A 27,302-nucleotide genomic window follows, 5' to 3' on the forward strand; every position below is an offset into this window, starting at 1 on the left:
TTAAATCAACACCAGCACTCTTCTGACAGTTGATGCTCTTAATCTCTTATATCTAGCAGATGTTGCTATCCTTGTGTCCAAAATCAGGATGAGCTGAGCCTAAGAAGCGTGCCCGGAGGACCTGGGCGAAGCACACACGCCCTGTTGTTTCCGCCCACGGTGCCTGCTCCAGCGCGCAGAGCTGTGCAGCCATCACAAAAAGTGACTCGGGGCCAACAGTTCCCTCACAAAATGAGTAACTAAACACAGTCCCATCAAAGGTCCTTCTGGTTTTACTCTTTTCTCCGGGACCTTTCCGAAACTGATAGGTAGGTAGTAGGGGTAGGTAATTGGGCCGCTCCAGTGTGGGGTTTTTTTTCCTTCTATGTTTTGGCTACTTTCTTCGTCCTTGTGAGTCCCCCTAAGTAAATAAAGTGTTAGTGTTTTTCCAAAGGGAATGCAAGATTGTATCCACCAGAAAGTAGCAGATATGAATTTTATTTTACTCTATTTCTTCCTTTTTTTATTTTTTATTTTTTAATTTTATTTAAGTCCAAGTTAGTTAACATACAGTGTAATAATGATTTCAGGAGTAGAATTCAATGATTCATCACTTACACACAATACCCAGTGCTCATCCCAGCAAGTTCCCTCCTTAATGCCCATCACTCATTTAGCCCAGCCCCTACCCACCTCCCCTCCACCAACCCTCAATTTGTTCTCTATATTTAAAAGTCTCATGATTTGCTTCCTTCCCTCTTTTTATCTTATTTTCCTTCATTTCCCCTTTGTCCCTCTGTTTTCTCAAATTCCACATATGAGTGAAATCATATGATATTTATTTTTCTCTGACTTGTTTCGCTTAGCATAATACACTCTAGTTCCATCCATGTTGCAAATGGCAAGATTTCATTCTTTTTGATCACCGAGTGATATACCGATGTGAATTTTAAAGTTCTGTCATAAATGTATTTCTCTGCGTCAGGTGGGGGGGGAGGGGCTGTCGTGTAGCTAACTGAGAAACAGGTTCTTCAAGAGTCCAGTGGGCAAAGACCTCTGACTTCCAAAGTCCTCCTCAAGAAATACCCTCCCCAGAATATCTTCTCCTTGTACCATCTTTATCTCCTTCTCTCTCTCTCTCTCTCTCTCTCTCTCTCTCTCTCTCTCTCTCTTCTTCAGTTCTATAAGAAACTGACAGGATATTTAACTTCTCTATTTTCATTTCAAATTTCAAGTCAGTGATTTATAATTTCAAAGCTACAATTGAGGGGTGCCTGGGTGGTTCAGTCGTTAAGCATCTGACTCTTGGTTTCAGCTCATGGTTTCATGGGCTCGAGCCCTACATCGGGTTCTACACTGACAGTATGGAGCCTGCTTGGGATTCTCTCTCTCTCCCTGTCTCTCGGCCCCTCCCCTGCTCGCGCTGTCTCTGTCTCTCTCGAAATAAGTAAATACAAATAAATTTTTAAAAAACTATAATTGAAAACATTGTTTGTCTTAGCAATAAACGCCACTAATATAAAGTCCCAGGTGGTAAAATTAGTATTCAGTCCTCTCCCTTGAGGGTACAGTTTCGTGCCTCCCTTTTGGCACCAGCTGCCAGGACACTAAGACAAATGTAAGGCCCCATCCTAACACACTCTTGACCTCTTTGTTCCTCATTTACAACTTCTACTTTATCACCTTGGTTGTGTAATTGCTTCCATGATAAACCACCTTAAATAATTTTGGGGAAAATATATTAATGAATTATATTTCATTGGAATATTCTAGCACAGGCAAGAGTGAAATAAAGCAGAAGACCGGACTGTATTTCCTCTTCTAAGAATTCCTGTAACTGGGAACCAAATTATATACACCATTTCCCAGAGGGAAATGCTGGTCCAGAATAAAAAATGGTCCTTACCAGCTTGCAAATTCAAGGGCAGAACATTATTTGATTTGTGGTGGTATAAAGGGAACCTCTGTCACTCAACATATTGCCAATCATTTAAGCATAACTTTGGATTATAGAAAATTGTTACTGAGAACAAGAGACATTTTTTTTCAGATAACAGATCAAGGAGGAAGGACCTCTGTCATATTAAAACAACAACAACCACAACAAATACTACCTGGGTTCCAGGGATCATTGACTAGACTGCTGGGGTCCATTGTATCTATGGTGGTAATGTAATTATTTGTATGCACCTCCCAGCCCAAGGCATTGGATCAGGAATGTAATAGGAAATGGGAAGGAGGGCATGAATGTAATTGATGTCCTGCCCCTTAACATGGTTACTTCTTGAATGGTCCACTCCCAGACTTGATGCATTTAAGCATTCCTTCTACCTCATCCACCCACTGAAATACCAACCAATAAGAATAAGTGAAACATGAACTGTTTGATTTATCCAACATTTTTGTGTATTACAAATGCTAAATCATGAGAAAAAATGAATGTGCCTAAAAAATACTGGAGAAAACCCTCAATATTTACAAACAATTATCAGCTGCCATTTTTATTATCTTGCCATTTTTATTATGGTGCCAGCCAACTTGATATCTGCATTAAGGTTTCCACACTTACAGTATCTTCAGCTTGTTCAAGGTGAGTGTCCTGTTTGTTCTCTCAGCCTAGAAGACATATATGCTCTTGCAACATGTAATAGGTGAGCTCAAATATCTTGAGGCAGCTGACAGTGAAACGCATTACTAGTGTTACAATATAAAAGATGATATTGCTTTGTATGTAAGGTACCATTTTGTTAGTGTTCAGATTGAAGTATTGATTAAAAGGTATCTAATTAAATCTAGACCTACATATTCTAATTTCTGCCTTGATACATAAATTCTCAACCGTGAAAACATTTTGCAAATGAACATACGTATCCTCTAGTCTGTTACTTTCATACCCTAAATGGGCTCTTAGTAAGTTACACTTCCATTCTTTTGTGGACTATTGCACCTGCCTTCACTGTCCACCCACCTGCTTTGCCAGCAGACAAAGATGACGTATAAGCAAGATGTCAAAGCCACCTAATCAGCTTGCCTAAATCACAGCGCATTTGTGATGGAGAGATGGGTTTTCCAGGAATTCTGACATAATTTTTCCCATTTATAGGTAGATGGACCTTAGGTAATCTTGTGTATACTGGTCACTGTGTGCTAAGCTCTTTTCGGCATGGAACGCAAAGATTATTTGCAATCTGGTAAAAACATAATCACAAATACATAATTAATAAAATTTGAGTGAATTATATTTCATTAGATTTTTAAAACATTGTGTCCATTTGCTTATTTCCAAATTGGCTTTATAAGAACAAATGTATTTATATATTAATATAGTAATTATATCGGTTACATTACATTAATCATAATATACTGATTTTTAACTTTTTTCTATTCCTTTTAGAAGTCAATCCAAGAAGAAAAACGAAGACCAAGGAAAGATAGGTAATTATTACTTCTAGATTTCAGTGCCATCTTATCAAACCAAAATATAAATCCATGTGTTCAAATTATGACTGAAAATCATCTATTTTTTTAAAAATCACCTATTCATATGTGTAGATTTGGAAAGTAGCATGCTCTCATACATTTATATGATGAATATGTGGTTTATATATAATTTAGAAGATCTCACCTATTGGAAATATGTTGAGCTAGCACAGTATGAGGCATACATTAAGAACTCAAATAGTTTGTGAATGAATTGTACTGTCCCAATTCAGAATTTGCTTTTCTTGGTCCATTTCTTGGTTTTGATCAGGAAATTGGAACACACCCATGTCCGTGAACTTTCTTTCCCCAAACCCCTTTTCTTTCTGTTCTTCAACACATGCTAAGTCTCATTCCTTGTAATGTTTATGGATTTGTCAGGAAATAAGGTTTGTGTCACCTGCAGGTGTGACAACTTAGATTCACACTAGTCCCCATTTCCTATAACATTTCAGCCCACCAATACTTTCCTAATTTAACATTATAACACTATTTCAATTAACTGACTTCCAGAGTGTGCTAATAACAACTGAGGCTTCTTCTACTAAGATGAGTGGACACTGAACTCCTGACTTATGTATCGGTGGCATTCTGAAAGCTCATTTGTAAATTGGTATCTGTGACTTGAAAAACACTTTTCCCCAGAAACACTGTAACACTTGGTAGTTTTCTAGACCTATATCTGTTTACCTCATATGAAGTCCCATCAGACCACAGGTACTGAGCATCACAGAACTAATGTGAGTAAATCCAGGAATTAAAATGGTCACGGACACACCTCTGTGTGTATGTCATGTGTAGGAATTAAAATTTAGCCCAGAAATTAACCCACTAAAGGCCAATGGTAAGGAAAGGACAGAAGGTTACCTGTGAAGGAAGTAAGGTAAGGTCATGAAACATTGTGTACATCCATGTACTTAACTGATGCCTGAGAAAATTGGAAAATGCTATGTGTTGGTACATAAAGGTAAGGTTTTCTCAGAGTGGCCCAAGGGCCAGTTATGAACCCTCTCCTAGACTGGCCAAACTGGAACTTTGTAACCACTCCTGTCTAGTAACTACTAATTTTGTACCAAGTTGAATGAGATTAAACCAGGAAAATGCTCTCTTAAAGGTGAAAGATGAGGGGTTTTTTTTTCTTTTTTAATTTATGGTATATACTGTCTTTGTGCATTTCAAGACTTCTCTTGTTTCTATTGACATGAATTGTTACTCCTAAATTATACTAAATAAAAGAAGAGAACAATATCCTATAAGTTTGAGTAGAAAAGTAGACTGAAGCTATGATGTGTTTATGTGTTCATTTACAGTCAGGGGAAATTATTAGATTTGGAAGATTTCTATTATAAGGAATTTTTGCCTAGTCGTTCTGGACCAAAGGAACATAACCCTAGCTTAAGAGAACGAAGACAAGAGAGAGAACACCAGCATCGATGTTTTAATGCTGATGAAAGGTAATACGCTACCTACCAAGGTACAGCATGTTCCCTGTTTTACTCACAGTTCCATTTATAAAGCACTGCCATTCTGTCTTTGGACTATAACAAAATATTCTCACTGAATGTTGCCTCTTAAGATTGATATGTTTAAAAAAAGATTGATATGTTATCTTAAAGTAAACTCGTAAGGATTATGGTCAGGTATTCAGACAACCCGGTTTTATACCTGTTTTCTTGGTGTCACTGTTAGTAGCACTCCCTTTTACTTTATTTTATTTTATTAATTTTTGAGAGAGAGGGAGAGAGAGAACATAAGCAGGGGAGGGGCAGAGGGAGAGGGAGAGAGAGAATCTTAAGCAGGTGCCACACCCAACATGGAGCCCAACGTGGGGCTCAGTCTCATCATGACCTGAAGCAAAATCAAGAGTCAGACGCTCAACCGGCTGAGCCACCCAGGTGCCCCAATGGCAGCCCCCTTTTAAAAGTACCTCACTTTGGGAGCCCCTGGGTGGCTCAGTCAGTTGAGCAGCTGGCTATTGATTTCAGCTTAGGTCAATGATCTCACGGTTCATGGGATCAAGCCCCATAATAGGCTCTGTGCTAACAACAGGGAGTCTGCTTGGGATTCTCTCTCTCCCTCTCTCTCTCTGCCTCTCCTCGTTCTCTCTTTCTCTCTCTCTCTCTCAAAATAAATAAACATTTAAAAAAGTAAATAAAAAATAAAAGTGCCTCACTTCGGATGATAAATTACATGGCCATACTAATTACAAGCAACAAGCAACAAGTCAAAATCTGTGTTTAAGTTCTAACCAATGGAATTTTAAACACTTACTGGTTTCTCAGTTATGCTGTATATGTTCTCAGAATCCGCAATGTCAGACCAAAAAGTATCCGGAAGAAAGATTCACATAGAAGTATATATTTTGGATTTGATTTCTCAGTTTGCCATTAACTTTGCTTGACATTAAGTATCAAACCATTTTTGCTCACTTACTACTTTGCAAATGTTTTCCCCCAAAAAAATTCTTTGTGAAGTTTTGAAAGTGAAGGCACATAGTAAAATGCAAACATTGTATGTGAGAGAGAAACCAGAATAAAGACAGGCAACGAAAAGCTGTTTTGCCAAAATCCTGAACAAACGTCCTGTCAGCCCAGGGCACTCAGACCCCTCACCGTCTCTTTTGCAGTGCGACCTGGTGCTTTAGAGTCAGAGAGTCTTACATTTGGATCCTGATTCTGCCACTTGGTAGACGAGTGACCTTGCTCACATTACCAGACCTCTCTAAGCTTGTTTCCACATCTGGGAAAGGATTACTAAAAATTGCCTCACCACGTTGTCCTAGAGGTTAAGTGAAATTATGTATGTGAAGCACTCAACAGGGGAGAGGCTCCGGAGATGGTGGCCTTTTTCATCTTTATTTGCTTTTTCAGAATCTTCTTGATTTCTGACCCTTGTCTCCAAACAAAATGTCTTTCTTCCATCTTGAGATCAAGAACTGTAACATATTGCCAGAACTTAGAGATGCTCTAGTCTAATCACGGGGTCCTACATAGGAGACTACGGAGTGCCCAGCAAGATTAAATGACTTGCCCCAGGTTCCACACTGAGTCAGTGAATTAAAACCCAAGGTTTGTCACTGACTTACCTGCTTCCCATTTTAACAACCCAGCCTGTCTCCTCTCTAGTATATTCTCCCCCTTCCCCCAACCACAGACACACATCTGCTGGAAAAATATCATATCCCTGAGTTTCTGCTGGTGTTCCAGCGGTGCCTGTGGATGTGAAGTTAGAATTCACCAGAATGAGGATGCCACAAGCCAGTGTTGGCTGAATGCTTCCTCCGGGCTGGCCATTGTGCCGGGCACTGACTTCATCCTTATGGCAACCTTGTGAGGCAGTCACTCTCATTGCCCCATTATATAGATGACAAGGCTAAGTCTCAAAAGTTTAATGACTGCAAAGTCACCTAGATAAAAAGTGAGGGGGCCAGAATTTGAACATAGGCCTTTTTGAGTTGAAAGTCCATGCTTTTCACCACTACCCTGTATTGCCTCCCCGTGCAAAGCCCTGTGCCAGGTGCTCGAGGAAGAGGTGGACACAGTGTGCATGTGATGTAATCTCTATCACCAAAGAGCTTGACTCTAAAGAGAAAGTAAAGATCTAACAAAGATAAACAAGGTAACCTTGTGTATACACACACACACACATGCACGTACGTACACACATACACACACACCATCAGTTTTTCCTCATTAGCCTGCCTTGTCTACATAGCACCTGCCACCACCTGGCATATTAAGGTTGTCTATAGCCCTCTCCCACACTAGATTAAACTCCATGGAAATGGGGGCTTTTGTTCACCTTTAGCCTACACTAATGGCTAATACTTAGTAGGTGCCACATAAGTAAATGAATGCACCTATGTGGCTGCATAGGGAGCACCCTTCTTCTCCAGGCAAGTTGTAGAGTCTAGAGGTAAAGTGGGTGGGGTTTCCCAACTCTACCTTCGGGAAAGGTGGCCCAGCAGCCTCACTGAGAGAGCTGACAGGACCCACAGCTAACTGGTTGATCAGATTTGGAAGGAGTGTTGGAGAGAAACATTTGAGTGGTTTTAAGATGAGAAATGATGGTTGTCTATTTAGGCACTTTGAATCTTCCTGTTTGAATAAAATGGGTTAAAAATTAAGGTACTAAAATATTTATTTATTGGTTGTGAGTTACTTCAAACCAAAGGAAGCTCGCCTGTCTCAACTGCACCTTCTGACACCTTACTTAGCTGTCATCCAAATACAGTCACCCTCCCCCCCCAACCCCCCACCTGCTTGGGGAAAATTGAAAATCTGCTGAGAAAATTATGCAGCTGCGTTTGGCCTTTCTCCTGATGTTTTGAATGTGCCCTTCTTAAATGCCTGTAGTTGGGGGGAGTGGGAGGAATAGAACCGCCTAACGGGATGGGCGGGGCTGCGCTGCGCTCTGGCGCCGCTGACTTTCGGGCCCTGGGTCTCACTGCAGGTTCTGGGCGGAGGAGAACCAGGGGCTGGAGGAAAATGGGCCCGCAACCAATCCCTACGACTACAGGAGGCTCCTGCGCAAGACCTCCCAGCGGCAGCGCCTCGTGCAGCAGGTGTAGCCCGGCTCGGGGAGGCCACCGCGGTGGGAATGTGCGCGAGACTGCGGGGTTGCAGGAGCCAAAGCCCGGGCGCTGGCACGACCAGGCGCTGATGCCCCGGCCCTGACCATGGCAGGGGCTGCCCGCTGCGCTCGCCTCTCGAGTGTCAGGGCCAGCCTCACCGAAGGAGGAGGAGAAGTGAGAGCCTTGATGCCGCGTCTCGGCACTCCGGCACCCTGCACTCCCACCAGCCCGCCAGCTGGGGCATCCCTATCCCTGGCCCCCAATGTATCTCTTTGTTCACTCATTTGAGACTCCTGTGGACCCGACTGCGCCTGAGCTCTCGCCGATCCCTCCTCTCTCATTTTGGAAGACTTCAAAGATTTCTTTTTCCTTGGAAACCGCTCTCCCAGGCCTGCGGGACACTGGAGGGGCGAGTAAAACAAAGCCCGGTGGGAGAAGAGGCGAGGCGGGGTGGGGGGGGGGGGAAGCTTTGAAGATGAACTCCTTCTTAAACTCGCGCTTTCCCTTCCCTTGGTTATTGAGGTTATTAAATAAAGGAACTGCCTTGGAAAGTCCGTGGCTTTCGGGGCTGGTACGCCATATTCCCCTTTAGGGCTAGACTCCTGCTGTCCAGCTGTGCGGGTGCAGGTGCCCAGGCAAGGAAGTGACCGTGACTTCTGTCTCCTCCAGCGAACAATCATCGCCTCCAGACATCCCAAACAAACATACTAAGTTAAAACCTGAGTCTTGCGGCGCAAACGTGACCTCCAGACAAATCCCCAAACCCCCCACACACACTGCGCGCGCGCACACACACACACACCTTTGGTCCCACCGCTGAGCTAACTGTTGGGCTTTTTAGGTTCTTCTAGTCTGAAGATTTGGGGCGATCTCGGTGCCAAATTTTGGCGTATGTAAGAGGGATGGGCAATGGGTAGGCAGAGAGGTTTTTCTCAGTTGATTGCGTCTTATTTTAGAACCTGGGTTGAGCCCTTCTATGGAACTGACACCCTCCGTTGTCAACGGGGTCTGAAGAGAGCGCCGAAGGATGACGAGGTGATTTCACGGACGACTGAACTGGGAGGAGGGTTCCGGCTGGAATAGGGCTTGTTCCTTTTGCTTGGTGTCCCTCGCGTGTGGGGCCCGAAGCCAGAAGACTGGATTGAGTGAGGACGGGTGGACGTTCGTTAGCCGCTTGCTCATCAGAAGTTAAGTACTCTCCAACCCAAAATGTTGACGCCGAAAGGTCCCCCAGAGATGCTCCTACAACCTCTTCATTTTACCGAGGAGACCCCCGAGAGGTGAAACCTCCCACAGTGGCCGGATCGAGCTCAGAGTTCAAGGGCGCTGTAGGCCCTGCACCTTCCCCGGGTTCTCCTTGCGGCCTCCGCTGGGGCTCAGCCCAGCAGACCGACGGCTGGGTTGTGACTTGCTGCAGGCTGGGCCTAGCTCAGGCATCGGTGAAACCAGCGCCGCGGGGCACTGTATACGGCCGAGGGGGAGAGAGGGATTGTGGACCCTGAGGTGAATCGAGTCCCTCCGCTGCAACCTACCCATCCACCTACCACCTACCACCACAAAGCCCTTGGGGGGCAAAGCTGAGCTCCGCGTCGCTACCAGGCCCCTTCTTAAAGCTTTTGAAGTGGCCTGTGTAGACCAGAGCCCTGGCAGTCCGGCCCTTCGGTTCTGGATTGGGAGGCAGTAGGCTCCCTCCCTAAACTCCCCACCCACTTTTTAAGTGAGATTAAAGGAATGGGAAACGCTTAGTGAAAGGTTTCAGTGTTTTTATTTCTCCTTTCCTTTTGTGTTTCTTTGTTTTCTCTTTTTCTTTCTCCCTTTTTTTACATCTCCTTTTCTTTCTTTCTTTTTTTTTTTTTTCCTTTTTTTCTTTTTTTTCTTTCTGTCCTTCGACATTTAGGCACTGGGAAGACACAAGGGAAAAATTGTACCAGACATTCTTCACTGGTAGGCCTGCAATGCGATCTCTGGGTAAACCACGGACAAGAAATAGGTCAACCGAGGAAACCTGCCCGGGAGGGTATCCTCTGGAGCCTGGGTTTATCCCCCCACCCCCACCCCAACCCACCCCCTATTTGAGGAAGAGGCTGCGAAAGCTTTACCCCTGAACGCTGGCTGCCTCCCCTTCCCATTCGGTGGCTGCCTCCTTTGTGAACTAATGACTGTAATTATTACCTCCCCGAGCTCTTTTGTTATCTCCAACGCCAAACCCAAGAGTGGGGGGAGTGGGCTCCTTTGCGAAATGAAAGTCTTTATGAAGCAAATTGCCGTCTAGGGAGGGACCACGTTAAGGAAAGACAAATCAGATCCCTGAGTGCATTTGAAGTAGGGTGTGTTAAATAAAAAAATGTAAATACCACCATTAGATTCAAAGTACTCCAGAGCTGCGGGATTTAATTGAGTTTAAACAGCAGGATTTTAAGTCTCGTTAAAAAAAAAAAAAAAAAAAAAAAAAAAGTTAAATCCAGGTGTTGTGGTTTCTACCCGCCTTGTATTTTAATCCGTTTCTTCCTTGAAGATTTGTGTTTTGAACGCTTGTTTTAAAGAATCTTTATGTTTTCGACCACTTATCCATAGCAGAATAGTTCTGCAACCCCAGCCTGGTGGGTTGAAGCAAAACATTAGCAGGATTTGGTGTGGATTTAAACAAAGAACTAGTCTCTCCGACTCGCATCTGCGCTGCTGGAGCGAGAGCTGCGGAGCTTCCCTGCCCGTGCGCATACGGCCGAACCAGGAAGGCTTTACACCCTGGCGTTGTTACCTGGGTCCACTGAAGCCAAGGGTGCCGGACGGAGGGGCCAGACTGAGACCTGGGTTCACGCCCACCAAGCACTGGCAGCCCGATTCAGGCTTCTCAACACCTAGGGCTTTGCGCCAAGCCTACCGCAGGACCTGGCCAGCGCCCTTCCCAGACACCGCTCCGAGGCCGCGATGTAGATCCTACTACTCCTCCCGGCTCGAGCACGTGAGAAGACAAAGCTTCATGGAAATAATTTACCAGGCCCCCGCGTGTCCGGGGACACAGGATTTGGGCTTGTATGCGGCCACCTTGGGCTCCACGACGCCCTTAAGTGAGGGTCGAGGGGAGGGAGCCAAGACTGAGGATGAGTCTCTGCTTCGGCAGCAGCTTTAATAACTTGACTCAGGAAGTCAGAGAAATAAGGGCTTATGAACAGAGTGGAAATGAATAACGCTCGCCCAAGGGAATGCACGCGGCAGAAGGCGGGATGCAACCCTTCCCCACCAGGGTCTTCCTCGCACTCTCTCTGAGAGCCCAGGAGCCCGCAAGGTGTACTTGACTCTGACCTCCGCTATCAAGGGGAAGCAACGCAAACTCAACGCGGCCCAAACTCTCAGGACGCCTTCCCTTTGTTTAACAGCTTTTAGAGAAAGGATATTGTAAGAGAGGAGAGATTCTGACTTTCTAGGGAAAGAAGAAAGCCCTTCTCACCAGGCCTCAGAAAGAGTGAATCTCGCCCTCCCCCCACCTCCAATTGCCCGGTATCATTTAGATTTTCGGAGGTGGGATGGACAGATCATTGATTTGAGACCCGCTGACTCGAGGGCCCAGCAGGCGATGCCTTCTTTCCGCCTCGGATTTGGAAAGCTCAGATTGCCTAGTTGGAAACTCTATGCAGGTCTCCCACGCACATATCGATTCTGGTCACACGAAAGCAGCAAAACCTTCCACGCCTCCGCAGGCCAAGGTCACCAAACGACCCGATCCCATCCCCCATCAGCCGTCAATGCTGACGACGCTAGTTGCTCTCCCTCGTTCCCCTCCAAGAAGTTTCCATTCCTTTTATTATTTTTTTCCCCAACCCGAGGTCCTCGGTGATAGGCTCCTGCATGGATTTTAATTGCCTCCATCAGCAGTCTTTCTCCCATCAGTCAGTCAGATCCTGGACGGTGGGCCCGGCGACTGCGCTCTCCGAAGCACAGGAATGACGCGCTCCGGACCGCCGCGCGGCTCAGTAGGAAGGCGTCAGTCTAGCCTAAGGAGCCGAAATGGGCCCTTCAGTACGTAGGCGCCCTTCCCCCACCGTCCCCTCCCCAAGCTCACGAACCGCTCGTGATTCCAGCCCAGCCGCCGAGGCTCTCGAGGTCACAGCGACCTCAGCACCGTCTTGCAGGAAGGCGGCGCGGAAATCGTGCCTCCTTCCCGGCAGCAGGAGCCAGACCACAAACAATACGCCAATCGATGCTTCTATGAGACTCATCGGGCCACCCTCTCCGCCTCGCTGAAGCCAGCGCGCAGTCCCAGCGTTAGCACTCTGGACAGCGCACCCGGGCCCGCGGGGACTGCCCGCCTGCCCCCCGCCTCGCGCTCCCCAGGGGCTCGCCCGCACGCCTCCCACCCACACGCTCTGACTCCAGTGCGTTCGCGCTGTCTGCCTCGCATCCTCCCTCTCCCATTTTTTTCTCTCCGCCGCCCCCTCATCCATCCGGGTTGGACTCCTTCTCCTTCAAATGCAGTCGGGTGCTCGGCGCTTTCCCATACCCTGGCTGCGCGGACCCTTTGGTCTCCTTCCCTATTCAACCTCAGCTTTCAGAGAGTTGCCACGTCTCTAAACCCTAATCTCCCCCCACACACACACACACACACGCACACACACGCACGTTTCCTGTCCCAGTGTGACACCCACCCTCTGCCGCACGGCTGCGCGGGTCCCCGCGCGGTGCCCTCCTCCCGCCACACTCACGCACGCACGCGCGCTCAGGGCCGAGCCGAGGGCAGCTTGCTGACAGTTCGCACTCGGAGGCGACTTGCTCCAGTCTCACGGCGCTGATGGCAACTCCAGGCTCAGGCTTTTGGTCCTTCGGGTCTGAAGATGGCTCCGGGGATCCCGAGAACCCCGGCACAGGTAGGGATACCGGGGCCTGCAGCAGGCGAGCTTTGCGGGTGGACTGGGGTTTGCGGGGCTAGGGAAGACGGGAGCGGTTTTTCCACCTGCAACAGGAAACTTGGGACACTTCACCCTGCTCTCGGTGTAGATCCCTGATGGCCCAAGAGACCAAAACCCCACGGGCCCTTATCCCTTGGAAAGACACCCAAAGAATCACAAGCCCTTTTCAATGAAGTCTGGGAGAGCTCCCCAAACACAGACCCGTCCCCTCGACACCGAATTCCGTGGGCCTGGGGCAGTGCCACCATCTTGGTGTCTGGACCCTGTAGAGGGATAGAGTGGCTGTGGGAAAAGGAAAAATAAATGGAAAAGAGAGAATTCTTGGTCTGGAAGGAGAGCCAACGGACAGCTTCGGTATCTAGGAAAACTCGCCGGACCAAGGCAGGAAAGGGGAGTTTGGCCGAACCTATTGGCACCTGGAAGGCAAGTGTAAAAGGGCTGAAGTATGGGCTTCTCTTGGAAACAAATCACCGAACCTAAGGTCGGGCTGGGCCGGGCCACCAGGCCCCCGCACCCATCCTGCACCCGCCCTTTGTGCGGAGCCCCAGGCAGCCCCTTTCCGGACCCCGGGCTTATTGCCGTTGTTCCCACAGAACGAAATTTCACACGTCCGTCTGCTGTTGTCTTTCTGACTCGCTGTCCTCCTGCCTGTCTTTCCTTGCAGCGAGAGCCTGGTGTCAGGTGGCCCAGAAGTTCACGGGCGGCATCGGAAACAAGCTGTGCGGTGAGTGCAAGTGCCGGGGGAGGGAATCGGACAAGGCCAGTCCCGCGGGGGCAATGTCACCTTCTCACCTCCGCATCCCCAACAGCGGAGTGGAGGTTTCCTGGCTGGGAGTGGGCAGGGGCGATGCAGCCGGGCCAGGCGGGCGGCTGACCAACGCGCTCCCTGTCCTTGCCTAGCCCTGCTCTACGGGGATTCAGAGAAGCCGGCAGAGAGTGGAGGGAGCCAGCCCGCGCGGGCCACCTCCCGGAAGGCCACCTGTGCCTGTAACCAGAAGCCTTGCAGCTGCCCCAAAGCGGATGTCAACTATGCGTTTCTACACGCAACAGGTAAAGGCGCCTCGCGGGGCCCCCGAATACCACGGCCCCTGGCTCGGTCCCACCCACCGCAGCCAGAAGGGACTCAGTGCCAGGGGCCTGACCCGAGGCGTGGAGAGGCAGGGAAGGGGCGGACTTCGCAAGAATCTTCAGCTGAAAGCGAGATACGACGGGCCTGAACCCAGACCCGGCCTCTACGTGGCGCTGGGCGCGGGCGTTAGGAGGGGATTCTAGAGCCGCGGCGTTCATGCTCCAGTGCTGCCTTCGGGTCTGCGGCTGGCAGAGGCCCCCTCGAGCGCTGGACCTCGAGGTCGGCTTCTTGGTGCGACTGAAACCGATAGGACTTGGTTTCCCGTTCGGAATTGCTGAGACTTTCTAGGTCTTTAGATCGAAAGAGTAATTCGTAGCTGCAGTTTCACAGGGGAACTATTCTATTCAGGTGAGACCTGCGCAAGGTTTTAGTTCCTTGCGTGTACCCACCCAGTCACCTAAACATGCGCGCGCGCGCGCGCGCACACACACACACACACACACACACGCAGACTTAGGAAATACCGAGCTAACGTAATAGGCCAGAGACCTTAACATTGCATGCTCCACTTTGTCTGAGTTGCCCAAAGGCATTCCTCAAACATTTCTGATGTGACGTATTTCCATAACCACTTAAGATGATTTATTCAGATACAACATTTAGGACAAACCCCTCTGCAATAGATGAATGGAGGCACACTCCTTTTTAAAAAAAGAAAGCAAATACGCCATGGATTGAAATACAAGGATTAATTTGGGGTGTGGGAGAAATCGCAATTTCTCTTATTCCTTTATCGTTGAAAAATACCTCCCTTTTAAAGAAAATGCTCTGCGTTTCCTGAAGATTTTTTTTTTTAACACAAAATCTCTCAGGCCAAAGAGAAATTGCCGAATCAAGATCTTGCCTGGACATTTTCACGATAAAATTAAAATGTGACATTTTGATTCCATTCTTTAGACCTGCTGCCAGCCTGTGATGGAGAAAGGCCCACTTTGGCGTTTCTGCAAGATGTAATGGGCATTTTGCTTCAGTATGTGGTGAAAAGTTTCGACAGATCAACCAAAGTGATTGATTTCCATTACCCTAATGAGCTCCTGCAAGAGTATAACTGGGAATTGGCAGACCAACCACAAAATTTGGAGGAAATTTTGATGCATTGCCAAACGACTCTAAAATATGCAATAAAAACAGGTATTGTCCAATCAAAAATAATAAAGCTCTTTTTTCTTTTACAATTTTTATTTTTATATAAACATTTTTCTGTTTGATGGTGTTACTGGTATTTTCAAATTTGCAAAGTTATTTTCATCACTAAAAAAAGTCATTATTAGAACGATATAAAACAAAGAAAGGTACCCTTTACTATTAATGTTAATGCTTCTGAAGTTGATAATGTCAGAAACATTATAAATGTATTAAGTATAAATCATCAGATTTTACATTGCACGTATTGGGCCACGGAGATTAACCACTGATGTAGAAGCAACCATTTGTCAGCAGAGGCCAGTAGAAGTGACTCAAAATGGAGAAAGAAAGGGAATATGGAAATGGAAGCTCAAAAGGCATGATCCAAACAAAAGCCCAAATACTAGAGGAGTGCTAGTAATTTCCATGGCATAGGAATGGTCAGGCATTGGACAAACCATCCCATATAATCACTGAAACAGAGGGATAATATTTTGGCATTGTCTCAAATGTTCAGGACTTCATATTTGAACCCCAGGATTTCTCTATTTTTAAAGAAATGTACACAAAAGAAAACACAATACAAACTAGCATAACAATTCAGCCATGTTATATAAGGATGTGTGCTTTTCAGCCATTCCGTATATAAAAAAAGAAAGTGGGTGAGGGAGGGGAATCAAATATCCTTATTTTAAAATGTATTTTGTATTTATTGCTTTTTCACAGTATTCTTCACACTTTATCCATTTTGTAGTCCCAGGTGTAATGTTTATTTGGGCACGTTCTAAGCTTTCATTTTGTCTACACAAAGTCGCTAGTCATCTCTCCCAATCGTGATTACCCCTTCTCTTCCTGCATTGTCTCTAATCATGCTGATGCATGATGGCACTACACTTCATTAAAGCAATAAAAATAAGTACGAATGACTTTCAGGAGGGGAAGAATACCTTGTGGATCTAAATTGATATGTAACCTTAAAAAGCTCTGCTAGCAAATAAAAATGTCACATGAATATTAATTACCACAGGAACTTGATCTTTTTATGTTGCAAATTTTTTGGTTAATTAATTATTGGTGTTACTCTAATCAACAACAAACATTTTAAGAGTGTTTGCTGGGTGGCTTTAAGCTACTGTTTTTGTTTTTGTTTTTGCATTCGGTATACCAACTGAGAGGGAAAGTATGCAGAGAAGAAGCCTTGGGAAATCGATTTACTGTATTATTAGTATCTACTTTTGTGAGGCTGTAGACTTGGAACCAGATACTAGGGAAAGGAATTTAACCTGGTGATTTCTATCACACTCGGTCTGTGGGATATGAATTTTGAAGGCTTATTAGGTCTCATTCTCAGTTATGTTCACAGAGAATCCACAGAATGTGTATATACTAGGCATTAAAAATGTTCCTCTTCCCAGCTTTTTATGTATCTGCAGGTGCAAATATGAATAGTGCTTTTAATTCATTTTTGTTTGACCTATTCCCTAACCTAATATTTAAATATCTTAATAGTAGGCTGCTCCCTATTATTTTCATTGCTACCGAACCAAAACGTACCTATAAAAGTGTTTTACATCTTCATCCTTAAAAGCTGGTGATGTCTGAAAAGCAATTTAAAGAGTTAAGACCATGGGAATTGCAAATCAGTGAAAGTCATCATTCGGTCAATGTTTCAGTTAGTGTCAGGAGAAGATGGACCAATTCAATATTTAGATTTTGCCATAATGCTTTTGAAACTGTTGGTCAAGTGGAGATCTAATGCATTTAAAGTTCAGAGGAAAATATGATGAAGTTGAATTTCTAAGCATCAATATCAATAATTATTTATAGCAGATGTAGTCTTCTGGTCTTCCCATTTCACTCCCAAATAGAATTTCAAAGAATTAACACTGGTCACCTCCTCTTTTTTTGACTTGCAAATTTACAGGTTTTTATGCTATACCTGGTATTTGACAGCTAGTAATATTTAGGGTCTGTAAAATAGTTACCATCCCTATGACTGTTAGGCATTTTAGTGTACCTCAGGAGGTGCTTTTATAAAATATGTTATCACCTGCTTTCTACTGAGAGTCCTTAATCTAATTTCCACCTGGCCTCCAAGCATGGAGAGGCATGAGAGCCAGTGGGGAAATACTTTCAAATGAAGTCTTCATGTGTTTTTAAAATTACCCCTGTGGGAACTGTTGGAACAGAAAACTGAAAACTGCAGAGAATAATAGAATTCTGGAATAATTAAGATTTTCAGGGGTCATTGGACTTGGTGGTGGTGGTGGTGGTTGGGGAGTGCAAGGGTTAATGTTGTCTTGAGTCTTTCTACGGAACCATCAGACAAAGAAATTGAAGCATCAATAAATGAGGCCGTCCTTGGGTGTGCGCTGCAGGTACCAGGAGAGCAGTTTGGACCGACTTTGGGGCCCTCCCCATCTGATTGTGGACGAGAGGGTTTGAGCTGCCTGGGGCCGGTGGCTCCCATAGCCTGCACATCCTTCCCAGCTGGAGCATTCCAGAGGCGCCAGCAGCTCTAATCTCACATTCCCCCCTCACTGCCTCCCTGGCTGTGACTGCGTGTGGCCACCGATTCCGGGCCCGGTGGGGGTGGTGGCAGCCGCGGAAGGCATGCACAGGGACAGCTGGCAGCCTCCCAGGCGGTACTTTTACACCCTTTCTTTCCAAAAGCCCTGCCTGGATTGCCTAGCAGCCTTCAGGGGTCACAGGAAGAGAGCAAATAGAATATTTCTGTAGCATACTTCTGCAGAAATCAAGAGAACACGTTGTTCTAACCTGGCAAACTATCTCCTTCCATATTTTCACATCACTATCAATGAATGAAAATTTTGAGGAGGAGAGATTCAGGTGAAATGGGAGACCAAGGTCAAAAAAATATAGGAGAAAAGAGTCAAGCTTGAAACATCAAACTTGTTTCACAGTTTTCCAAAGGCAGTCATCAGGATGAATTGACCTTTTGATACCCTGGGAACCCACATGCACCTTGAAATTTCTCTCCATTTTATGCGGAGGTTTTCATGCCAAAGTTTCTAGAGAGTTAAACAGTGTGTGATAATGGACACCAGATTCATCCAGAAAATGCATATGAATTGGGAGAGTAGATTAACGGATTGATTTGCTAATCGTTATTATTTTCCTCACTTTAAAGAAATGGCTCAGGGAAAGAGAAAATGAAGGGGCATCCGGAGGGGAGAAGCGGCTGTGACTTCAGCTGTGAGCTTTAATGAAATGGGGAGTCAATGAGGCAGAGACAGGAGAGGGTTGTTCCAGACAGCGCCCGGCAGCAGCAAAGGGGCTTTCTCACTTTCTGCGGATGCATCAACTGACAGGGTCAGCTGCAGAGGGCCTGGTAAGGAGCGAAAAGGTAGAAGGGCACCGTGCCACAGGGAGGCAAACAATGCTGGAGAATGAGCGAGAGCCACACAAATCCCAGTCTCTTTGAAATGTGCCCTTTCCCAGCCCCTATCTTTTCTCAGTGTCTAATTGTCTAGCCACATGCCCGCGGCTGATAAGGGAGCACTCCAGTACTAGAGATAAGCTCTGTGTTGACTTTTGTCCCTGCTTTCCTCATTGCCTTCCTTTATCTTGTTTTGCCCATACTGGCTGGAGAGACTGTCATCCCCAGGCTTCAGACAGATGTCCAATAAGCGGCGGATGCCTTTTTATCAGATGCTATTTCCATAATTGATAATCTTCCAAAATGTGGGCTGCCAAACAAATCGCAGATTTAGAGATAGGCTTTTATGGGGCAAGACAAGGAATGGAATTCTGACGAGGTATTTACCACCACATTTTAAATAATGGCCTCAGGAGTATTCGGATGTCAACTCCTGTAGAGAGTTTTAGAGAAATCTAGAAGTTAATTAGATAAGCCTTGCTAATGGACTCATCCGTCCATTGAATATATCTTTACGTATCTTGTTGACAACACGGTGATGCTGACTGTATTCAGCTTTATTTTAAATCACAACTATGAAGAAGTTCTGTTGTTTATAATCAAATATTTGGACAGAAAAGAATTGACAAGAATTAGATTTGTCCATGCCATCTTTAGGCAATCATCACCTTTTGAATCCAGGGCAAATCATTCAACAGTGTCCTATTTTCTCATTTTTGCCTTGTCTTTTGTAATCATCAGCCATTTGTCACGGATATTATTATGAATGTTGGCATGCCTGGCGGATGTCATGGTATGACTGATTCCCAGAACAACTTCAACAACAAAAAAAGGATTTTCAGCAGCATGCGTGCAAACAAGAATAGCTTTGGATTGTACTAGCATTTTAGTTTGCAAATACACTGAAGGGATGCTAGGAGGTAAACTAGCATCCACATGGCAAACCACATTTGTTATTTTTTTATAGGATAACGTTCAGAGGAAGATTTTTAGAGTGTGTTTTAAGAAACACCATAACCCAAAATAGTCTGTCTCGTTACATGAAATGCTCCTTTGGGGGGTGTGTGTGTGTGTGTGTGTGTGTGCGCGCGCGCACGCACATGTGCACGCACACACACGTGTTGGGTTTCTGAATACAGATTTCCTATTACTGAAGGATCTTTCAAGGTTCTTTAGCTAGAGAAATCATGTGTTTGAGAGGCATTTATTTTCACTTGGTGCAGTCCTGATTCTGGTACTCTGTTTTCTTCAGGGCATCCCAGGTACTTCAATCAACTTTCCACGGGACTAGATATGGTTGGATTAGCAGCAGACTGGCTGACATCAACAGCAAACACTAATATGTGAGTAGTTAATGTGTTTTGCTTAATCCAAGATAATTATTAGTGAGATTTCATAGTCTTTATTCAGCCTCTCCTGTGAAAATCTTTTTTTATCGATTAGCTCCTAAAATAGGGATATCAACTTCAGAAGTATAAGGGTGTTCAATCTAACTGAAGTCCTGATACATCTTTCATGCAATCAAAGCTATACAACATTTTTCAAACACAAAAGGCACTTTTTTTGGCATTTGGGATTTATAATTATATATAATATGAAAGAGAAATGGGACCAGATGCTGTTTTTTTAAATAGAATTACTCGGCAATGTTTTTTGTTTATTCATTTGATAAGTGACCCTTAGGCATTAAGCCAATAATTGAAGCTCCTAACTTTAGGAATATAGGAAAATGAGCAGTCCTTTAGAAGATGTAATTTTCTGTCTGCTTAATGCTATAATCAAAACTTGGGTGAATGTAGGGCTTGAAAAAGGAAATACAGTAGTTCTATACGTGTTGTGACGATGAATTATTTCTTTGAGTTGCATGCATAAAATGTGACCATTACTACATTTCAGGTTCACCTATGAAATTGCTCCAGTATTTGTGCTCTTGGAATATGTCACGCTGAAAAAAATGAGAGAAATCATTGGCTGGCCTGGGGGCTCCGGAGATGGGATATTTTCTCCTGGTATGTGATATTTCAACCTTTCTTTGTGGTTTTTCTTCTGATATGCAATGCCTCATTATGAACCTAGGAACAATTAAATACCTAGTCTGTGTTTCTGCTTAGGTTAAATGAGTTATGTTGATCAAAAGAATGAGTGTGACTATACATGACCACTGACCATGCTTCCAAGCAACTACCTCATGCTTGAGCAATAGTTATTTGTGTTCAGAAAGAGAATGAACAGGGATGACATTTAGCCAGTACTCCTACTGTAATCCTACACAGAAGATGTATGGATCATGTGGAACAAAGGAATAAAGATTCCTAATAAGGGAATTCGCTCTCTGAAACTTCCCACAATTAGTGAAAGGGTAGCCTCGTTTAATAAAGCATCCTGTTTCAGGATGCATTACGAGGCAGATCTCTGTAACAGAGCCTGTGTACCCTGTCCCTTTCAAGTAACAACCAGAGAAGCTGATTCATACTAATTTCAAGGAGGGTAGAGAGTGGCTTGGGAAACCATTTTTTTTTATTAACTTGTTTTATTTTTATTTTTTTTTAATTTACATCCAAATTAGTTAGCATATAGTGTGACAATGATTTCAGGAGTAGATTCCTTAGTGCCTCTTACCCATTTAGCCCATCCCCCCTCCCACAACCCCTCCCGTAACCCTCAGTTTGTTCTCCATATTTATGAGTCTCTTCTGTTTTGTACCCCCCCCCCGTTTTATATTATATTTGTTTCCGGGAAATCATTTTTTTTAATTTTTTTTTTTGAGAGACAGAGAGATAAAGCATGAGCAGGGGAGGGGCAGAGAGAGAGGGAGACACAGAATCTGAAGCAGGCTCCAGGCTCTGAGCTGTCAGCACAGAGCCTGACGTAGGGCTTGAACTCATGAACTGCGAGCTCATGACCTGAGCCAAAGTTGGCCACTTAACCAACTGAACCACCCAGGTGCCCCTGGGAAACCATTTCTTAAAGCTGAAACAGAGGGTGATGATTTCTTCAAGAGGTTTCTTTTTCCTTCTTTATCATACCATTCAGTCTTTTCCATCCTACTTTTATCACCAGCCATTGGATTCTAAGCTCCATTATCTACACCTCTTCCAGCCAAGAGAATCAACCTGACACAAAAAGCTTTGCCCTTCATTCCAGATCTGTGTGTGACCTTGGTTTGATGCAGGAAGAAATAGAAGTTAGAAAGGCAATGGGGAGAGAGTCACTGACCCATGGAAAATAAACCTGGTGTGCAGACTGTCACCTAATCAGTGGCAGGAGAGGGTCATCAGAAGGGGTCATACACTCAGTACACTGAGATTGGCCCTGCTGGGGGAGTCAAAGCCACACCTGCCATTATGTCAGGCCCAGCAAAAGCCACATCAAGATGTCCCTGCAGCAAACCTGCCAAGACAAGTGGATGATGAGAGAGAGAGAAAATAAAGAACAGGTTGAAAGAAGAAATTATAAACAAGCAACAGAGGCCTCAAGGATAGGGCTTAAATTAAGCAGCTTTACCCACAAGCTCAGATCTGCTATTATATTTTATGATTTTAAAAATACCTCACAATTTTTCAGGTGCAGAAGGAAAACATGTTAGTTAAATGGAAGGGAAAATTAGCCTTTTTTTTTCATTGAACACCAGTTGTGATGAATTTTAAGCTAGCCTTTATTTTGTAGAGGACTTAGTTTTCCTTTGGAAAACCATTCCCTATTGAGGGAATTTTGTCATCATTCTCTGGAACTGATGCTCGTAAGGTATTTTTCATGAGGAATTAGGTAGTGTTCAGAGATCAACATCGTTTCTACCTCTATTCTTCTTCCTCTTATGAGGTTGGTGTGTGATTGAGAATCCTGGGCTCTCTTTTAACGGTCCCTGGGAGTGGGAAGAACAGTTGTTCCTGTTGACCCTGAAAAATTGGCTAAGGGGGCTTGGGCCAGGCCTAATTTAGCTGGTCTTGGAGCCCACCCACTCCAGAAAATATACACCCAGAGAAAGAATCCTCTTCCGCAGCTCTGCTAAGCCAGGTATGGACACCCCCATCACGGGACACCTGATCATTTGGTCAGTCTTTCTACGTGACCAAATGATCAAGTAAAAAGACTTAACCTTGATCATGAGGCTCCTTCCCTGGATGCTAAAGATCCATATGCTCCCATGCCAACATGGAAGCCACAGATGCCATATGCTAAATATAATGTAGACATTGCAGAATGGGAAGGGGACAGAAGTAAAGGCCATTGGCAAACTGTTTCTGCCCTGCTTTCTACAAGCCATTACCGAGAGAGAGGGATTATAGCATCCTCACTTGCTAATGGATGCCTTTCTGGGTAGCATCCAGGCTCATTCCTGGGGTAAAGGGTCTTACAATTTAAAAGGTAGGAACAGGGAAAATCATACATCTTATGGGCCTGAGATCTGAAGGTCTTGTTGCCCAGGACTAAACACAAAGAGTTAGATCTGTGACTTGAATATATAACTCAGCTCAGTTTACCTTACACCTCCATCTATAACAACAGAGGATTTATGCTTCATGGAAAGTTCTTTGGGATGTCTAGAAGAAATCTGTTAATGTGATATCACATCTGGGAACCAAAGAGACCTGGAGTATTCCTCACTGCTCAGCAAGTCACAAAGGCTGAAGGAGAAGAAAGGGAAATCATGGCTTAGTCACAAACCTTTTCCTGTCTAACGGGATTTTCCTGATGTTTCAGAGCTTGTATTTGCATCCTTTCTCTGGAAGACGCATCCATCCTCCTGCCTGGGCTGCACAAAGCAGTCTGCTCTGTCTAGTGGCCCAGAATCCTCTTCCTTTCTCTCAGACCTACTGGATTTTTTTTCTTTTAGTTTTATGGTATTATTAACACTAATACGATGTGCACATAAGCAGTCTATTCATTTTCTTCGCTGTGCAGCCTGGCATCGGGTTTGGTGACTCTGAGGGCCAGCTGGGCTGCTCTTTCCACAACAGCTCTGTGGCTCTTGGAGGAGGCATTGTGAGCAATCTCTGCACAGTAAGATTTGTTGCACATCAGCCACAATTCAAGCTTCTTGATGCTGTGGACTAGGAACTTCTGGAACCACTGGCCAGCATGTGCTTTTTTTTCTTGTTGCTTCCATAGCCAACGTTGGCCATCAAGATCTGGCCCTTGAATCTTCTGCACATCTTGTTGTCAATGCCTCTAGGGTTCTGCCAGTTGTACTTAATTTTGACACATCAGTCTGACTGGTGCCTGATAAACTTCGTGGACATCTTTTTAACAATCTTGGGCTTCACCAGAAGTCCGAAGGCAGCCATGATGCCAAGTAAGAGATGGCAGAGGACGAAGAGTAGGGATACGGGATCTTTAGAGAATAACTGAGTGGCAAAATGAGGAGTGGGAAAGCAAAGCTGGAAGCTTCTTGAGTAACTGTGCTGTGTGACACACTTTCTTTGTGTTCACCTTTCCCTTCTCCTTCTGGCCTCCTTTCTCCCCAGCCTCTCTGACAAGAACTAGGGCAGTGCTTCTCACATGGAGGCTATTGTACCCCCAGGCAACACTTGGCAAAGAATGGAGAAGGTTTTTTTAAGTTTATTTATTTATTTTGAAAGAGAGAGCGCACACATGCATGCAAGCAGGGAGGGGCAGAGGGGGAGAGAGAGAATCTCAAGCAGGTTCCACGCTCAGCGCAGAGCTTGATGCAGGGCTCGATCTCACAACCGTTGAGATCGTGACCCGAGCCGAAATTAAGAGTCAGACGTTTAACCAACTGAGCCACCTAGGCACCCCGAGAAGTTTTTGATTGTCACAATTTGGTGGTGGGGTGTGTAGTGCTACCAGCACCTGGCAGGTAGTAACCAGAGATGCTGCCACATACATCCCCAGGGCACAGGACAGCCCACACCACAAGCAGTTATCCAGCCAAAATACCATCAAGTGCCAAGACGGAGAAACCACACGCTAGAGTAGAATTTCCGTTAATAGCTGATCCCTTGCCCAGCAGCATCCTACGCACTCAGCCTTTCAGACAAGGTGTCTGTTCAGAGAAGGCCTGACCTGGATTTTGCTTGCCCTGTGTCTCTGGGGTTCAGAAGAGGTAGAAATTTCCCTTATTCTGACGGAGCACAGAGCCAGGATCTGGGTACTGACTGCTCTGTGCCAGCCAGCCTGCCTGCTTGCATCAGAGCCCAGGGTTCATGAGGCAAAAATTGTGGCCCTACGTGGGCCATTCATTTTGATATAAAGAGCCCTCTGCTCCTCAGCCACCCAAAGGGAAGGGAACTCAGGGCACCCACATCATGGCTGAGCCCAGTGTGTCTCCTATGGGGAAAGGAGGAGATAGTGCCTTCACTCCGCCACGTGGTGTTACAGCTTCCATGCCAGCGTATCCATGTTCATGCACAACACTCTGTCTCTTGGTATAGCAGAAATCCTAAACTTTCCAACAATCTTGGGGAAAAGCTCCTTTGCTTGTCAAAGGAGACCTTACTTATATGATGTAAACATTATGGTATGAAATCCTTGACAATCTTAGAATGACACAAGAAAAGCAATGCAATATAGACTTAAAATTCCCTTCGTTTTGTGTTTTTGCATCATTTTGAAATGAGATTTTGTTAGCTGTTACAATTATATTTCTGTGATGTCTTTGGGAGGGAAGAACTGTTGTGGGGAAATTAACAGAAGAGTATGATGAGATGGGCTTGGATGTTTATCCTCATTCTGTAAGGATTATTGATTAACAGTCCACACTGTGAACTGCAACTGATTTTGTCTTGGTGCAAGTGCAAGGCATTGAATGAGTCAAAATGAAAAGAAATGTGTTCTCCATCAGGATAGAAGTAGGATTTTCACAGAACTAATGAAGAATGACCACACTCACAAGGTGGGAAGGAAGGCAACAATTTCTCAGTTCTTAAGAACCGCTTCAAAGGACTCCCAGCAAGAGCAGAATCAATCGCCGTTCTCTTTAGCTGACAGATTTGGGGTGTGGAGGGGTGGCATCCAACCTGTGGTTGGGCCCAGTGCTCCTTTCTCTGGACCCTCTTAGCCTGAGGATTCAGTCTGAGTTTGAGGATTCAGTTCAAAGGAAAACCAATACGATGGCCTTCTCCTGTGTCCCAGGAGGATTCTGGGTCAGTGGAAATGAGGAATGCTTCTTGCATGTGAAATGATGTTGATAATAACTAGAAAAGGTAACTGTTTGTTGCTGTTACTTTAGGTGGCGCTATATCTAACATGTATGCCATGCTGATTGCACGCTTTAAGATGTTCCCAGAAGTCAAGGAGAAAGGAATGGCTGCTGTTCCCAGGCTCATTGCCTTCACATCCGAGCATGTACGTGTTTCTGTTCTTTCCAGGTTTAAGGTTTTCATCTGTAAAGCCCAAGTGGAAGGAGTCCTATTTGGAAACGCTTTATCCCCAGAGGTTCTCTTCCTAGAAGATACTTCTTGGGAGAGAATTTGGGGAGGGAGCAGCTGAGTGGTACGATGGGGGAAGCCCTTTCTCTTTGAAATTTAGGAAAACCTTCATAGAGAAAGCAGAATGTTTTTACTTCTAGTTCCTACCCTTCATTTTTCTGTAGTAATGCTGTATGTTGGGGGAAGAGGGAGAGGAGAGGCCAGAGTGACTATGAGCTCATTTGGACAATTGATGCTGTGCCTACATAACTCAAAACTCCAGTATGTCCTATTGATACAATCTTTCTGTATGAAAATTCTGATCAGATAGTCTACCCTAATGGTGTCTTGAACCATTTAATGCTAGTCTTTGGGAGGCTGAATCAGAGATTTTTATCACTGTAGAGAAATGGCCTAGTGGTCATATCTCTCATATCTCATCTCTGGGTCAGTTCTGTCCCAGCCAATCACAGGCTCCTGTGCTCTGCTATGTAGTTGTCCAGGTGGGGTGCTGAGAGCTGGGTCTTTCAGCTGAATGCCACAGTGTGGTACTCCATATTCTTTCCATGGCTTTAGAAGAGTTAATGCCATTCTCCCTACTGTCGCAGGCACATTGAAAAAAGTGGCCCACCCTATTTACATAAGCTAAACAGCGTCAGTCTGTTAGGCCTCCAGCTTACTCTCCTGTGCAGAGATGGGGCCACACACAAGCTCAAAGCAGCTGTTTGAGCAAAATCTTGGTTCCAGATTCTCCCACCAATGGGCCCAGCAGCAAACCAGAGGCTGTTCTCAACAGGCATTAGTAAGCATTACCAGCCATGTAATTCCTGAGATTTTCCTTTCACAACCTCTTCCTCAAAGTAGCCTAAAGTTTGGGAAACAATTGTCTCAAGGAAGATCAAGAAGCCCTCTCATGGTGGGGGAAATAAAGAGATGGGGGTGGAAGAAGGGTCTATAGGGAAACTAGGGGCTCCTGTAAAGAGACATCAGTGGGGAGATGCAGGGAGTCATAGTAGGAGTCAAGGCACATCTCCTATGGAACTTTTCTTTTTCTTCTTTAAGTGGTGTGTGTGTGTGTGTGTGTTCATAATAAGGAAACAAAGGGCAAGTACGACTGGAAGCCAGTGAATACAATTCACAATTATAGCAGTGGCCATGGAATCAAAGGAAACTAGTGATTTATGTTAACAAATGATCTTTAGCATCTTGTTTTTAATCATGTTTTAGTATTTTGTTTTGCCCTTCCTCAATTTACAGAGGTCAAATTTAGCAGAGAAGTCCACAGCCTCAAATTACCTGGTGTTTTACTTCCTATTGCTGCTAAAACAAATTACCACAAACTTAA

At 45.0% G+C, this 27,302-nt stretch overlaps 2 protein-coding genes and 1 pseudogene across 2 annotated transcripts in view; 2 read left to right on the forward strand and 1 right to left on the reverse strand.

Annotated features, from left to right (window-relative positions):
* The window catches only part of MYO3A (myosin IIIA), a 243,182-nt gene extending 234,708 nt beyond the window's left edge, over nucleotides 1–8,474 (forward strand). Inside the window, exons 32-34 of the mRNA XM_049624722.1 lie at nucleotides 3,374–3,414; nucleotides 4,770–4,913; nucleotides 7,912–8,474. Of these exons, the coding sequence (XP_049480679.1) occupies nucleotides 3,374–3,414; nucleotides 4,770–4,913; nucleotides 7,912–8,029 (303 nt within the window). The 3' untranslated portion in view covers nucleotides 8,030–8,474. The remainder of the gene's footprint in view (nucleotides 1–3,373; nucleotides 3,415–4,769; nucleotides 4,914–7,911) is intronic.
* Nucleotides 8,475–12,818: 4,344 nt separating this feature from the next.
* Nucleotides 12,819–27,302, forward strand: part of GAD2 (glutamate decarboxylase 2) — an 84,052-nt gene continuing 69,568 nt past the window's right edge. Inside the window, exons 1-7 of the mRNA XM_049624723.1 lie at nucleotides 12,819–12,894; nucleotides 13,601–13,660; nucleotides 13,837–13,986; nucleotides 14,963–15,196; nucleotides 19,843–19,933; nucleotides 20,487–20,599; nucleotides 25,780–25,895. Coding sequence (XP_049480680.1) covers nucleotides 12,819–12,894; nucleotides 13,601–13,660; nucleotides 13,837–13,986; nucleotides 14,963–15,196; nucleotides 19,843–19,933; nucleotides 20,487–20,599; nucleotides 25,780–25,895 — 840 coding nt within the window. The remainder of the gene's footprint in view (nucleotides 12,895–13,600; nucleotides 13,661–13,836; nucleotides 13,987–14,962; nucleotides 15,197–19,842; nucleotides 19,934–20,486; nucleotides 20,600–25,779; nucleotides 25,896–27,302) is intronic.
* Nucleotides 23,469–23,875, reverse strand: LOC125918652 (60S ribosomal protein L32-like; annotated as a pseudogene).

This window comes from Panthera uncia, chromosome B4 (assembly GCF_023721935.1).
Source record: "Panthera uncia isolate 11264 chromosome B4, Puncia_PCG_1.0, whole genome shotgun sequence".
Classification (NCBI taxonomy): domain Eukaryota; kingdom Metazoa; phylum Chordata; class Mammalia; order Carnivora; family Felidae; genus Panthera; species Panthera uncia.